Source organism: Anas acuta, chromosome 1 (genome assembly GCF_963932015.1).
Source record: "Anas acuta chromosome 1, bAnaAcu1.1, whole genome shotgun sequence".
Taxonomy (NCBI): domain Eukaryota; kingdom Metazoa; phylum Chordata; class Aves; order Anseriformes; family Anatidae; genus Anas; species Anas acuta.
In genome coordinates this window covers 168633406-168649891 of record NC_088979.1, presented here as the reverse complement: position 1 = coordinate 168649891, position 16486 = coordinate 168633406, and the positions used below count along the sequence as shown (strand labels likewise).

Below are 16486 nucleotides of genomic sequence, written 5' to 3'. Positions count from 1 at the left end.
AGTATGGTTACAAATCCTTTTACAAAAACGCTGCTGTACGTCATGGCCATTCATGCCAAACCCGTGTGGTGCCAGAAATATTACCTGCAGCAGCCTGTCGTATGGCTTCAAACCACCCAGATCGCCAGGGCCCGCTGGTCGAATGTTTTTAACGTACACTCCTTTTTCCAACAAGCCATCTGAGACACTAAACCCAAAGTCTTCTCCATCAGTGTCCTTGTACAAAGTTACCTGCGGAGGTAATTTGATGTGATGATAAGGTGGGAAAAAAAAAAAGCACGTCCACATTTCTATAAGCACTTGGCAGGTCTCCTTCCTAGGCTTAGTTCATGTTCGAGGTACCACTTACCTACTATGTGGTACTTCTAGTATTATATGGGAGATGACCCCATTTTTACATCATATTAAGGATCTCAGAAGCTTCCTTATCCTTCAGTAATAAGCAGTGCTCTTCACTTCTACTTAACAGCTGGAAACGTGTTTTCTATGCCATGTTTTGTGGCATGATTTTTTTTTTCAGAATCTTACTCTTTTGCTGTCCTGTTCTCTAGTCACCAGGATACCCAAGTACAAAGCATTAGCTTGGTCAGCCAATTAGGTTTTGTGTCTCTTAAGTAAATCAGTAAATTCTTTTAATTGTAGGCTTTGGGGTTTAACAACATGTATTGCAATTCACTCATTCCATTTTTGACTCTGAGAGCATAATTAGTTGCCCCAAATGTCTGAATCTAGTCTAAAACAGGCTGTAAAAATCAGCTGAGCTTACTTTAAGCTACAGGTTCCACCCCCTCCTTCCCAAATGATGAGGCTTTGTGTGGCACGGGTAAGAAATTAACTGAAAGCTATCCATATAATCTCTCCACAGGGAACAGATCATTTAATTGCAGCCAACAGTCTCAATTCAGTCGCAGGAGTGTGAGTGCTGCTAACAAGACTTGGCATTTGGGGATTTTGATGGTGAAGGCTGATGTGCGGTAATAAAGACCTGGCCTAAACCAAACCATCACCTGTGTCATGGCTTTGGGAGCTGCCACAGGGCACAAATAGCACTGGCACCTTGATCCCCAGCCAGCCTGCTTTGTTTCGGCCAGGCGATGGCCAGCCCTGCAAGGCCCAGTCTCAGCAGTGCTCAGTATAAGAGTTACAATGCAGACTTTAAAGAAAGCACAAACACGGCTCCTACAGAAGGACCCACAGGAGGGGAATTCTGCACAAAACCAATTGTGTTAGCGCAGGTGTGTTAGTTACAGAGGTAAGAGACGGCCATTCAACAGCAGGACATAGAAGTTAAAGCTGTTAGGAGAAGGAGGTTTCCAAGCATTCAGAGAATTAGTGCTTTGCAGGCAGTTTTGTTATTTTAGTTTTTTGATCGAACGGAATTCAGAAACTTCTTTGTAAGTATACTTAGTTTTTTATTCCTTTAGGGGTGTTTTTTTTTCTTGCTTCTCTCTCACATCAGGAGCGCAGACCAGCTGCTGTAGCGACAGCACCATTTTGTCTGTACAAGTGGATGGAGCATCGCTGGGCTGCTGTGAAAACATCTCTGCCTCATGCTGCAGTAAGCACAAATATCCACACACGGTATTCACCCTGACTTTCACACCTGTTCTTCCTCTTCCCTCGCTTTCCTCCCTTCGTACAGTACAGTGAAGTAGAAAGCCATGCCTAAAGTCCTGTTAATTAAGCTGGAGGCCTTCTCTTTTCCAGTGACGGGTTCTCTGTTTCAGGCTGTGACCTGCCATTTCAAACCTCCCAGTGACCGCTGAGCTTAAGCTGTCTTTGCTCCCATTTTCCCCTGACCTAACTTGTCAGTGAAGCTTTCATTATCCATCTCAGCGTGCATTTTAAGAGTCAAAGGGCATTTCACCTACTGACAAATCCATCTGCAAATTCAATATATTTCATCTGAGAAGGATTTTAATTTGTATCGACAGCTGGTGTCAGCAGGACTCTGGGAAACCTCCAACAATTTGTTATCCACAGAGGCATTTGTTTGTGATACCACAGCCCATCTAACATGGTTTGGGCTGAAGTATGTTTGAAGCTGCTGTGGATGTGCCACGGGATGAACAGTATCACAAGACTAAAAACAATTGCTCCCTCACTCCCCCCTCCAGAAAACAAAAAATAAAGAAGGAGGGAGATTTATTTTGTTAATTGACAGATTTGTGTGCTTTTCCTGGCATGAGGTAAAAATAATTAGCACTGTACCAAGACAGAAATCCTCTTATAAATAACTTAATTTCCACGCTGTCATGAAGGGTAGGAATGCTTCCTGTTAACTGCTTCGTAAAGAAGCCTTGAAAACTAAACATAAAACCAGGATACAAGGCCTAAGAGGAGACAAGACTTAAAATACTCTGTTCTTCTGGCACAGATGGCACCATTTTTTAAAAGGAACTTCCCACTCGTTCCTTTTCTCATTCCTCTTCCTTCAGGCCCTGGAGTTAAGTGGAGGTGGATCCAACCTCAGAGGAAGTACTAAAGCATACGAAACAGGCCTCTCTGAAGTCATTTAGGCTCTACTCTTGCTGTAAGGCAGGATCAACTGCATCTAACCCATTTCTGAAAGACATTTATCTGTCCTGCTTCTTAAAATCTCCACTGATGGAAACCCCACAGTCTATTAAAGTAATCCCTTCCAGTGCTTCAGCTATTTTCCCTCTGTCTAAACTAAATCACCCTTGCTGAGACTTAAGCCTGCTGCTAGCCACAAAGAACGAGGAAATCACTTTATTCTCTCCTCTGCAGTTATGTGAAACAAGGAGTGTTTTTCTCTGGGCTCTGCTTGGTAGGACAACATCCCTCTTTATCTTTCAGACCCCAAACTGGGCACTCTGTTACAGTCAAGACCTTGCCAAAGCCACGACAGAGCGGACAACAATTCTGCAGGCACTACAGGCGGTGCTCCTAGTTAAATGCTCCAGGACAGTGTTGCCTTTTTTCCTATTCTTAGTATGTGGTCTAACAGCAAACAAAATATGCACAAGTTCTGCTCTGCAGGTCTACAGAAGTGCCATTCCACATTAGCATTAGGGCTACTTCTTTTTACGGCAGCATATATTTCTAAAAGAGAATCTCAGAGAAAAAAAAAAAAAACACTGCTACCTGCAATACTCTGATTTTTATTTAATAATGAATATGGGCAAAGCCTTAACCACACAGCTTTCTCATCTTCATTTGCCACTAATGCAGCAGATCTGGAGGGTATGAGGTTGTAGGCAATTCATGCAACACCTAGATCTTCCTATGTATTATATGCACTTTGATCAAAACTGTTTGGAAGTTTTGACCTCAATAGCAAAATCTCAATTGTAGATGATTTGTTAGACTTTTAAATTTGCATTAGGAGCCTAAGGGGAAAGGAAAGCTGAAATGGAAATTTAATTCATATTTCATAAGCAATTAAATAGTTACAAATTTTAAGCAGAGGCTTACAGGTTTTGAGCTAGTTTCTGTGCCTCTCCTCCCTCTCAATTCTAGAGGAAAAATGTTTAATTTAAATTTATATGTCTTGCATAGATTAGATATTGAGAAATTTTAACCAATGGTAATGTTAGGTTAATGCCTACTTGCAGCAATAATGTTGAAAAATTATCTTATGTCTTGAGCATATTTTTGCTCTCAGAGGAATGCTTGGTCTATGCAACTTTTAAAAATGGTCTGTTACGATTTTAAGAAAAACATTAATCTATATGCTTACCTAAGTAGATAAAATCAAATAAAGACATTAATTCAATTTGGGTAGCGATATGGTGTTCAGCTAAATTAAATGCTGCTGATTAAACCATCTAGGATAAATGTTTTAAGAGATCTGTACGACACGTCTCAATCCTAGCTTCCTCAGGACAAAAGTAGTTAAAATAATTGTTTGATGAATACAATGCAGTGAAGTTAAGGAATAGCAGTGATGAATTCAGGTTAACTTGCTGCAAGGTTTGCAGCATTAAGTAAAATAATTCTCAGGGCTGTGTTACCCTTCTGACAAGTACGCATCTGAGAAGGACAAGCCGGTAACATAACTTACTCATCTGTGTTTATAGCCTGAGGAGTCTTATCCAGTCTTATTCTCGCTTACCATATACAGCTAGACCAGCAATTTATGCATTTTGGTTTTTATGTGTGGCTTTTCCTTCAATGAAATATTGCTACAATGAGAGCTACAATATTTCATTGTAGCTCTCTCCCAGTCAGGTTATGAAAAACAGTGGAACATCTTCTTTGGTCAGCCCATCCCACTGTAATCAAACTAAGGTATGAATTCTGATCTGTAGGGCACGTAGGTCCTGACTCAACGCATGAGCAAAATCATTGCACTGAGATAGTAAATAAGCAGCTGCACTGTCCTGCTGAAGGCACTACGAAAACTCAGCAGTGTACAGTTGTGGACATGCTTGAATGTCTCACTGAAGTAAGTCTTAAGCAAGCTCTATCTTAGCTTGTATTTCAAGGACTGCTTATACCATCACAGTTTTCCAAAGCAGTTATTAGTTCATTTGTTGCCATGTCAGAGGCCCAAATGATTGAGACATTTGCCTGCAAGAGGGCAGAGCACATTAGCCAGCAAAACTTGTTACAAAAAATACTTAAATTGAGGAATTTCTCTGACATTGAATTCCCAGTCATTCTTGAGGCACTGCAGCTGTTTTGGAAAACTGACTGGACAAATTTTCCTTAAGAAATAGAAACTGAACAGGTTATTCATGTTAAACTAGATGTCTATATCAAAAATTAAGGGAAGAGAAAGTAAAAAGCACATAGCTACACAAGAACCAGTAAGAAAACTAACCAGGAAGAACTTACTAAGATAAGCATAAATATAAAACCAGCCCATGATGCCTGGGTTAACCTGCCTGTGTCATCATGGGGGTATAAACATACTTTAGTGAACTGGCCCATAAGATCCAGTCACAGGTTTCTATTTTTCTTAAATGACTGGATTAAAGATTGGAAACTATAGTGCAAGTTTGACTTTTAGAAAGGAAATGACTTCATGACAGAACAAACAGTGTAAGCAAACTCAACATCACTTCAGCAGACCATGGGAAAGCAGGTACATTGTCTCATCAAAACACAAAAAATATTCAAATGGAAGATCACAGCAATCTTTATAACAACAACAAAAAAAATAGTAAAAAAAAATCTCTAGCACAAGGTATTTTTTACTGACCAATACTTAAGAGCTCCCAGCTCTAATACAGCGCTAACTCATTAGCAGCGAGCTGACTTCCTCTCCAGCAAAAGATTTGTTTCATCAATCATGAAAGGCTGGTTTTATAATCCAAAGAAGTATCTTTGCCGAATGTGAGTGCACCATTTAATGCCTGCTGGTGTAGTTTCATCTTCTATCTCACATTTACTTTCCACTCCAGAAAGCTGAGCACAGCAACCAACCCCATTAATCACTTCATATCAAGCTGGAAATACAAATAGCTTAAAACTATCACAACACACCCTATTGACTACTTACATCGACAATTTATTCATTGTCCAAATGCAAGATCCACTCTCCAATACCTTCTATAAACATTCGTTTAGCACATACTCACTGAGACACTACCTTACTAAGCTAAACTGAATGAACTGTGAACTAAACTCAGAGGCTGCGGGTGCCCCATCCCTGGAGGTGCTCAAGGCCAGGCTGGATGGGGCTTTGGGCAACCTGGTCTGGTGGGAGGTGCCCCTGCCATGGCAGGGGGTTGGAGCTGGGTGGGCTTTAAGGTCCCTTCCAACCCAAACCATTCTGTGATTCTATGAAACCTGCAGGGACTAGAAAGCAAACCAACCCTCTTGAGAGTGACAACACATGAACTTTAAAATAAATTTCTCCATGCTTCTGTCACCTCTCTGGGAAAAACTCAGACCTTTAAGAGGAAGATGGTGCAGGAGATGGGATGCTCATTCCCATCAAGGAGAAGAGCATTGTAACATTCCCCACAGTTTTGGGATCTGGTTGCTGTTATGGCATTACTGGGCTTGAGATTTCAACCAGCATGGCATTTACTGTGCATATTTAAAGATAATTTATCCATTACTTCCTTGGGGTGTAGAGCCACCTGATTAACACCATGTGATTTCAACAGTCTTGACCAGTGAAAGGTTGCATAGGCTGAAATTTTAAAATCCTTTTTATAGCAAAGGAATTATAAAGAGATGTGAAACAATAGCTAATTTGAAGTACATTCTATATTGTATACATTGAGTATCATGTACTTGATTCAAAATGAGTGTTAATTTGAAGAAGGACCAATGGGAGCCCCAACCCCCCCTGAGTAATTTTCTAAAGAAACGTATTTTCTAGAGATTAAACTTTGTTTTTTTTTTTTTTAATGAACACATTTTGCAGAGATGAGTTATTGGTATTGTCAATTCAAATTACCAGTGGATCCTCCTTGCAAAAGAGCAGTCCCTTTTGAGGATTTGTTGTAAAAGTAAATAGTAGACAAGGATGCATCTTATTTGTTTGTTTTCCCCATAAGGATATATCATTAATGTTTTTGTACGAACTAATATGCATGGCCCCAGAATTACATCTGTGGAGCCATTATAAAAAGTGCTTACTGTATTGCCATACATAATTAGATTCCCTATGCTGAATATATTATTTCGAAACTGTCAGAAGAAAAATTACAGACCTTGTGTAACTCCACAGGAGTTGGTGACATGATTTCTTTCATTTCTTGCTTAAATTTTCTCATAACCATGGACTTTCTCCCCACATCTGATGGCAATGTGTTGCTACGAGTAGTTTGACTGTAATGTGGCCTTACAGTGCTTCTTTCCTGGAAGCTGGCTTGTCTTCCCAGCTGGCTACGAGGTTGTGGGTTTTCATGATTCAAACTCATTGTACTTCCTGACATAATTGTGGCCTAGAGCATTAATGAACAGGTTAATTTTTAACACAGAATGTGGGTTAAGTAAGTGGTTAATTCATAGCAGTAAGAAAAACTTCTCTATTTTTTGTTAAAACACAATCACTCAGGGCACAGCAAAAGGCAAGAAGACAGATGTTCAATCTGCTTGCAAGTCACTATAAAATACAGAACCACAACAAAACACAACAACAGTAACAAAACCCTACAGGCAAAAGTTTTCAGATGGCATTTCCAACTAAAATACTGAGCACTGGAATGGCTATGCTGCTAAGCTAGTGTCCTGGCAGGCAGGACTGAAGAGTGCATAGTATAACTGTTTACTTTAAAACACTTGACATGTAAATAAAATGACACGTAAGTTGTGGCGTAATTACATTTGTTGGAATTAGATCTATAGGAGGATGTTTACAAGACAAGGTGGAAAAAAAAAGTCAGAAGAATGTGAAGGCAGCACTACACTCAGCACTGGCAGGGACAGTGCCTGAATGGGGGAAACTGAACACAGGTAAGCTCCCTGCTCAGAAAGACCTTTTGCATAATGTGCATTATGCAAAAATGCACATTGCAAGAGTAACTACCTCAGCTAGCACTATTACCTCAGAGATACAACCCCCTGTCTCAGTAAAAGCTATCCTTTTATGTTACATGAAAGAAGATGCAGAGTGTGAAATCTTGAATGAAGACAACAGGAGTCATCTCATCCACTGGGTGGAACGGACTGATAGGAAAAGTACTCGTGCACAGCAAGGAGGCTCCTCTGTTGTGAAAGAATTTCTGCTCCAGGGAACAGGAGGTGGAGGTGCTTTGGCACTGCCACCACACAGCGGTGCAGCCTGCTGCTGCTGACAGCATGGGGTACACTGAATTGCCTGTTTGTTCTCCCTGGCACTGATGGACAAGTGAAATGGGAAATTAAATGGCCATAAGCTGAACTCTGACTGGGACAGGATGCAGGCAGCCTGCTTGAAAATGAGAAGTGAAAATGAAGTGGGGAAAAATAGGGGAAAAACAGGCAAAGAAATGTTTGCTTCTGACTCTGGTGACCACGTCTGTCACCCGTCTTTCTCCCAGCTCCAGCACTACTTTCACTACAAGGCAATCTATTGTAGCTTTAATAGTCTCTCCTGTGCTCCGAAATGACAGATATTACACCCTGATGGAGCAAAAGCAGCTGGAGGACTTGGCAAACAACAGTTTTCTTTGCTCTTTGGCTGAAGACCTTGAAATGAAAAATGAGAAGGAGTCCTTGACTACGCGATGGTACTTCATAAAACAGAGGCATCGCCATTCTCAGCATCCTGTCACACTGAATTGGTCTCGCTTTCTTTTCAGATCTGTGGGTTGTGCAAGAAGATGATGCTCTAAATGATACAGCACCTGCAGTTCTGAATTTCACTTTTGTAAAAGGCTGAGGAAGACTCAGCCTCTTGAAGTAACTGAATTCTGGTCATCCTGAATGATCCATTTCCACTTCTGAATTACCTACTTCCATATCCTTTTATTGTGCTCTGAATATTGAAAACTGCATGAGAAGCCTGTGGTACCAAACCATATCTAACTACGGAATTAAACCCATATAACATTTTCTCCTGCTTTTCTCTGGTTTGCAATAACAAATACATGAGAATCACATTTTGCTACCCACACATGCAATACAGAAGCCATAAATCTGAAGGAAATAAATTAATCTGAACTGAAAGACTTTCACCCAGTTATGCCATTCACATTCCTCCTGGCTGCTACAGGACTTCATGTAACATAAAAATGAAAATGAGATTCTGCCAGTTTCGCAGCTCCAGGAATTTAAAAGAACATAAAAGAAAATATTTTAGGACCTTTCATCCCACAGCTTTAAGTGGCAGTATAATCTTAATTGTTCCGATAAGAGAACTTAGAGAAAAGGTGATTACAAAAATAAAGACTCAAACTTACTCTGCCTCTTCCCCAACCCCACTCCACATACAAACTAACATGAAGCACGGTTAGATTTGCAATAAATTTCAGGGTGAAATTTGTTGCATCACGAAGAATTTACTGTATAACAAACACTTCTCACATTAGCAGGATTTTTTTTTTCAGCGTAGTAAGATTATAGCCAAAATTTCGAGAAGACGATTTTCTTTTATGTTCATCTTAATCAAATTAAGTTTCAGTTTAAAAGACAACCTAAAACATGCTCAGAAAAGCTGCGTAAAGCGGCCATCAGAGAAGGGGATGCATTGCTGCAGGAAAGATGTGCCCACTTAGGAAGTTCTGCGCCATTTGCTGCCTGTGCAGACAGCCCCAGTGGTATGCACAGCAGAAGCTACAAGTCCAAAGCTCTAGGGTGACCATGTTTTATAGAATTTCAGTTGCATTGTACAAAAGAAAAATAGCTCTGGTTAGGGGCGGGGGAGGCAGCTGCACAAGCAAAAAATATAAACGTAAAGGGTAGGTACCAAGAGAGTCATGTTTCTCAAAGACAGACGCCTGTCAGCCTTGTCCTGTGGAGAGGGGTTAAAGCTTTTAAATGAATTGGTGTGATTAGTGCAAATTAAAAGAAAAAAAGGAGAAAATAAAATGAATGTAAACCAAACCAAAACCATTATATTTCTCTATAATCGGAAAGAAAGGTTAAGATTGTTCTACCTCTAGTTCCCTCAGAATTCCTGACTGGCCACAGGTCTCTAAATCCTCCAGAGCCTGAGACCAGAAGTTTTCCTCCTGGTCAGCCTCGGTGTTATCATGGGTACCTGCGAAGCTAGATTTACAATGAGAGGTTAAAAAAGGTGTTTTATTTTTATTTTTTTCCTCTTGAAAATATATTTTACACATGTGCCTTGCCACAGATTGCAACTTGAATGACAGAAGGTTACGGTAGGTAGGCAGGAGAGTGGGGAGGTCGCTGGACATGCAGAGCCTGGACACAAGTCTTCTCACAGCCTGGCAGTCGCTTTCAACCTCACAGACTTCTCTCAGGAAACATGAAAAGAGTCCCAGTTTGGCAAACAGCATCTTGCAAAAGATGGGTGGTGGTGTTTTCAACTGATTCAGTCTAAGCAGCATTTATTATTATCAGTTTACCCCACCTGACTGCCACAACAGAAACTGCTCCAGTCATTTTACGTACCAACTGATGTGACAGGCACAGGGGGATGAGGGATGGAAAGAACAAAAATTTGCCCTTTTGGTGGCAGCAAGCTGTTACTTTGGAGCAGCTGCCCATGGACCACAGCTAGCGAAGCTTAACATAAACAGAGCAAACATTGTCATGGAAGCATCCGAGGCCTTGCTTGACAAACTGTGTATTACTGAGAACAGCACGAATGCAGCACTGTTAACATGATAGCTTTTAAATAGAGGAATTGCCCAGCACAACCAACAACAGCTTGAACACTTCCCACATGATACTCTGCCTCAGAGATGCTTTCTTACAGCTACGATCAGTCAGGCAGGCAATGGCCAGCCGTCTGGATCTCTTATTGCAATGATTCTCCAGCTAGCGTCAGTGTCTCTGCTGAGATATTGCAATAGAGACAGAAATGGTGAGAATACCTACTCAGAGCACAGATGCAATTCCTCCCGGGCAAGATAAGAAAATATTTAAAACATGGTTTTGGAAAGATCTTTAACTTCTGAAATTAGCTCTTTCAATCAACCTAAGTAGTTTTTTTTTTAACTGCTAACATCGAACATTGACAAATTAATCCAATCCAATACCTTCTTTATATTGGATACTAATACTGTAACATAGAATGGAGCTTGAGTTAATGAACAGGATTGTATGCCGGTGACGGCAAAGGCTGGGCTTTATAGAACAGGATCTCCATTCCTTCTGGCTCCAGTGAAACCTGAAATGATGATGCCTATAAGTCTGGACCTCCTTTTGGCTGGAACAATTCCTCTTTTGGGTCCCCTCACCTCCTCTTTTGATTTTTCCCTGAGTCTTGTCTCTTGTTGTGTGAAATGCTCAACTTTTTCATCTCCATTATAGCCACATTAATAAACTGATTTGTAGCTGAGCTGCTGCATCAAAAAAAAAAAAAAAGATTCCAAATCATTTCTCATCTAATTTGTTTTCCCTGAAACAAAACCCGAGAGATTGATTTTATGTCATGTGAAATATTGTTTGAGCTGTAACAAATAAATTTGGTTCTCAAATGGATGCTCATTCAAAGAGCCATCAGGAATTTAGATACACAAAAATGCTGAAGTAGAGGTAGTGGGACAGAAACCACAGGTGCCTGTGATTTGGTTCTTATTGACATGCAAGAGACAGAGTGTTCCCCTGCCACTCCCCGCTTTTTTTTTTTCTTCCATCAGGAGGTGATATAGTATTCTAGGATCTGGCACGCTCACTCCTGTAGGTAATGTTTTAAAATGCAAAACATTTTCCCTGGAGCAGGAACTGTAACTGACTTGTCCTACCTGTCAGTGGTAGGTAGAAACAAGGCTACAGAGCAGTTTCTGCTCTGGTTTCACTCACATGCCAACTGAATTGTCATTGTCACTCAGTGGCATGTTAGTGATGTGCCTTCTGCTTTCACCCATTTTTTCTCCTTTTTCTCCTTTTAACTGTTTTTACTTTCTTCCCTCTCTCCCTTCCCTCTGCCCCAGCCCAGTTGGATCTCACTCCTGTGCACTCTTTGTTTTCCTACCTGGGAGTATTCCACTCTTCCAGCTGTCCCCCACCTTTCCTTTGCCCACCAGAGGCACCTTTCCACAGCTTGCCCTCTTTCTTCACGCTCCTGATGCTCTCTCCCCCTGACCTTTCTACAGAAGTTTGCTTTAAATGGTTTTCTTGATTGTCTCCCAACGTCTCAGTCTCTTTCTGTTGCCACATATTCTTGGAAGCTGTGCTACACAAAATAAAGGTAAGAAAAAATTACTTTTTAGTGTTAGAGAACAAGACAGAATGCTTAGCTAGGGGCAGAGAAGAGGTGTTTTTCTGGAGACCCGTCTTAACAGGCAGGAAAAACAGATGTACCCTTCCCAATTCTCCACTACTTGGTATAGGAGCACCATCAAGTGTTGTGGATAAAATTACTGTTCTCAAATTAAAGACAGTAACTTGTTAAGAATGGGAAGTATGAAGAAAACAACATTCACTTCCTTTATTAAATGTTGTCCACTAACTTCTGATATGCTTCTGGCCAGTAGGGACCAAAGGAGCTGGGTAAAGGGTGAGTAGGGTGAGTATTTACACTTGCCCAGATCTCAGCTATCATCTTGGCAGACTTGACTACAGACAAAATGCCACTGGGCAAGCTGCTCTATCAGAGGATTTAGCATTCAGCTCCTGAAAAGCTGCATTGTCATCTAAGTCCTGCCTTGATTCACAAATTTAAAGGACCCTTATCCAGTAGGGTTACCGTTAAGAACGGTTTTCTGTAGTACTAAGCTTGAATTTGTCACAGACTGAGACTTCAGGCTTGTCATGTTGCTATGACAAGAAACTGTATTTCTAACTAAGGATGTGCTTGTCTGCAAGTCTTGACAACAGGTATAAAGAGCACTGAAATCTTTCTGTGCTGTCTGTCTGCCTTTGTCTGAGGAAGCACTTATTGGGCAGGAATCATCACCCAGGTCTCTGTAGTGGTTCCACTGCTGGATCATCGTTAGAACAGAGAATAAGAGATTTCCATTTTTTTTGCATCTTTTGCTGCCATTGAACCACTGCAGAGCTCTAAAGCATTTCTGGAAGAAGGCTGTAATACCTGCTTCTTTGCCAAAACCAAAATGAAGAATTTTCATGGAAGACAAGAATAACATGCTGGTTGTCTTTGTCCACTTCCTCTTATAGGGTTATTTTTGTGAAGTGGAAAACAGAACAATTAACTTTTGAAGCTTACCCAAGGGAATGCCCTACTTTATTTTTTTTTATTTTTTAAGTAACTCATAATAAATATATGCCTTGGTTTTAGCATCATAATCTTTGACAAATGTCATTCATCTACTCTGATAAGTTTCATAAAGTATACCGTATCTTATATGTAAAGGAAGGGCTGCTACAGCTGAGTTAGAAAAACATAATTTCATTCTAGACAACGTGTCCCTTTTTGAGGCACTGCTACAGCTGCCAATAACAAAACAGAAACTTGTACAGGAACTTACCTGCTTGCTGTAGGTCGGTCCCATTCCTCATCACTCAGTACTGGGTCATGGAATGGGTGGTTTCGTGGTCTGCTTGGAGGGGACAAGCTGCCCCTCTGTTTAGGACTCCTCCATTCATAGGCATTGAAGCTGTATCCTGAGGCCTGATAGCTGGGTCCTAAAAAGGAGAATTATATACTTATGCTACTGTATATGTTTTAATGACAAAAAAGTACATCTTTGAAGCTAGGTTTTCTGGACATTGAATGTGGACTTATAATTGCTTCCTCTCACCTCACTTCTCCTCTCATATTCAGATATTTAGAAGAATAAATGACCTAAATTATGCCCCAAATTATCGGTGCTCTAGAGCTGCTTCTGTGAAAGCCAGTCAAAAGTAAAATCTTAAACATATCCAACACAGGTTTCCTACTCTTCGTGTCTCAGCTGTTTCTGATTTGTGCTGGACTTTTTCCCAAGTTTATCAATTTCCAATTTGACTTCATGCATGAAATTATTCATATTAGTGAATAAGTAGTTATGAATATTAGCCATGTGTTGACATGGTCATGTGTAAAATATCCATAAATAAACCTAATTTATTAAGGAAAAAAATGCTTCAGACCTATTAAAAGGTTTGCAAGGATGCATTAAAAGAAACAAACAAACCTGAACCATTTTCAGATGACAAGACAAGACAGATTTTTCTGCCTCTTAGTACTTTTCTAATGTAAGCAATGTAATTAAAACTTAGTGACATATTAGTGTCAATTATGCCCCCAGCTAATATGCATCATGGCTATCTAGATGCGTAAGCTGGCATGGTGCAGAGGCTCCCGAGTGACCTTTACCTGGATTAAATGCCACAAGAGGAAGGAGGGTGACTGTCTCGGCACCATAGAGTCAAGGACTCATTAATACAGGTTCAGGACTGCTGTCACAGCCCAGCTCTGCTCTGCATGGTTGTGCTGCCTTATGTAAAGGCCAACACATGAAATCTCTGTACCATGCGTGTTTGGGTAGGGGGGCTTGTTCCTAGCTGAGCTACTCCATTTCACCAGGGCTCTGAAGTCTTACAAGGGCCACACATGCCTAGGACAAACAGACACCCCTGGAAAGCTCATCTTGCAGACAGAGATTTCTCTATCACCTGTTTCCAAATGTTTCAAGACCATGCAAGTGGCATCAGGTGGCTTTGACATCTGCACTATTTTTTTTCCCCTGTGTGCTTATATCATAAAATCAACATTGGTATTAGCTCAATAGCTTTACCGAATTAACTGTAATTTGGATTCCAAGTAGGAACCTGACAAGACTCTGGCTTGCAAGTGATGTATCAGAAAGAATACACAGATTTATTTTTCACAACTTCATACTGATCTGGTATGCAAAATCCGGTAAGGTAGAGCTGCTGTATATCTCTCATCTTGACATATTCCTCTTTTGGTCTTTTCTGATGTGCATAGTGGATTAGGAAATCAGTTTTGTTGATGAGTAACAAATGCCACTGCTGTCACCTCTCTAAAGAGGGCAATTCACTTCCATAAATCACTCTAGACTTGTCTCCCTCAAATCCCATGCAACTACAGAGTTGTGTGTTTTTCTCCAGCTAACTGGCAGACATTATCACACTCCTGAATTCTAGGAAGGGTTTTGGTTGTGAAAATTGGACTGTTGTGTGGGGAAGGCTCCAGATTACCAAGGCAGATGCACCAGACAAAGGTACAAACCAGGGTGTTAATTCAAGGAGAGAAAGGATGGCTCACCAGCATTAAATTAGTAACTAATAGGATAAAGCATTATCTGGTGCTCCAGAAACATTCTCCAAAATCCTCAATTTGCTTAGTCTGTGCTTATGCCAAGAAAGGTTTGGAAAGAAGCCAAACTCAGCTTGACAGGTCAAGACAGAATGAACTTTAGTAGAAATATGGGTCACATTAGTGCCACACCAAGGGATAAGGTGCAACTCTGATTATACTCAGGCTGTTTAAGAGAAGTGCTCTGTACCCAGCTGAGATTGGGCTGATTTTCTTAGGGGAGCCAGAAAAAAATAATACGGTTTGAGATACTGGTTTAGTTTTTGGCATGAAGTCTGAACGATCAGGATTTAGCAGAGGACTCTGGGTCTGTCTTTTACACAGTTGAATAATTTGCTCCAGAAATCATTAGATCAGTCAAAAAATGAGAGCCATCAGTTTGGCACTTTTTCAGAAATATTTTTCCCTAGGACTTAGAAAAATCAGAAGACAATCTAACCTGATTTATTTATTTTGATAAGCTGACTAAGACTGTTAAAAACAGAAGAGGAGGCAAATTCATCCCAACTCTAACTCCAGTGAAATACAAATTATAGAGGAGGAGTTTAACTCATTACATTGAGTACTAAATAAAATGTTTATGTAACAGTAAGTTAAAAGTAAAATGCTGAAAAATGGAGTTTTAATGAAATGTATTGAGACTATCCTGTTGAAAGGAATGTCAATGACAAAATATATGCAGTCTATATATAGTCTAAGAAATATTTAAAAATTAAAAACCAGAAAAAATGGCCATTAGCAGTGACATCAGCTGCTTCTTGATCTCATGTAGCTCAGCAGGTTTCAAAGGAAACATTTGGCTTTACAAAAAAAGCACCAGTATTATCACTGAGCAGGCACACTGAAGAATAGCGGTGAAAATAACCAGCACAGAACTTCAGTCTGGATGGGCAATCTGCTGGGCACTGCTCACACAACTCAGCTGTCCACCAGCCATGGACAACATGCTACCACCCATGCTCCTAGAAAGCCACAGAAAAACAGACAAATAAGAGTTGCAAGAATGTATGAAACCAGAGCAAGTGAGAAAAAATTATTTGAGGTAAGGATCTATCTGCTCAAATATCTGCGAGGGAGTGGGCACACCATTATTACTACGGAAATAATCACTTTAAAGTCTGTTAAACAGAAGATGCTGTGTGGAAGTTATTTTACTTGTTACCTAGATTATTACAAGATGACTGAGTTCCTCACTGCCTGAATAAATCTGTCTAATCTTCTACAAATTAAAATGGAATTACCTGAAAATCCTATCAAAACAGTAGTCAAACAGAAGCATAAAACTTAGAGTTAATGAAAACCATGTCTTTAAACAGAATGTTTGCTTTTGAGGGCTGAAAGTTAGGTGTACATGCTACAGGAATGAGGAAGAAGAAACAGATTTACAAATCGTAAGTAACACCTAATGTTCCCCCTTCAGCAGTTTATAATAAATCTGTTGTCCATTAAAATTACTGCACATGGGCACCAAATTCATGAACACCTTCAGAGTGTTCTGCGCCTTGCATTGATCTATATTAGAAAGATAAACTCATTTGGTTGCGGATGAGCTATGGACTTGGCCATTCAGATGTCAGAAATGCTAACAAAAGCCTGTTAACGTATTGATAAATGCTTTGTAACACACCGCATTGTCATAAAAGAATGAATCTGAGGCCAGCCAAGCGTAAGAAATCATGCTGCCTGGCAAGGTGTGTGGTCATAATGAGACACCAGCACATT

At 40.3% G+C, this 16486-nt stretch overlaps 1 protein-coding gene across 17 annotated transcripts in view; it reads right to left on the bottom strand.

Moving 5' to 3' along the window:
* GRIP1 (glutamate receptor interacting protein 1) overlaps positions 1-16486 on the bottom strand; it is a 319763-nt gene that overhangs the window by 2752 nt on the left and 300525 nt on the right. For 11 of the 17 annotated variants that reach the window (XM_068669271.1, XM_068669275.1, XM_068669276.1 and 8 more), the window contains 6 exons: positions 12969-13125; positions 11513-11713; positions 9504-9615; positions 9314-9358; positions 6636-6869; positions 85-231 (listed from right to left, as the gene is read on the bottom strand). In XM_068669271.1, coding sequence (XP_068525372.1) covers positions 85-231; positions 6636-6869; positions 9314-9358; positions 9504-9615; positions 11513-11713; positions 12969-13125 — 896 coding nt within the window. The other 6 variants (XM_068669270.1, XM_068669282.1, XM_068669283.1 and 3 more) reach the window with 4 other exon arrangements.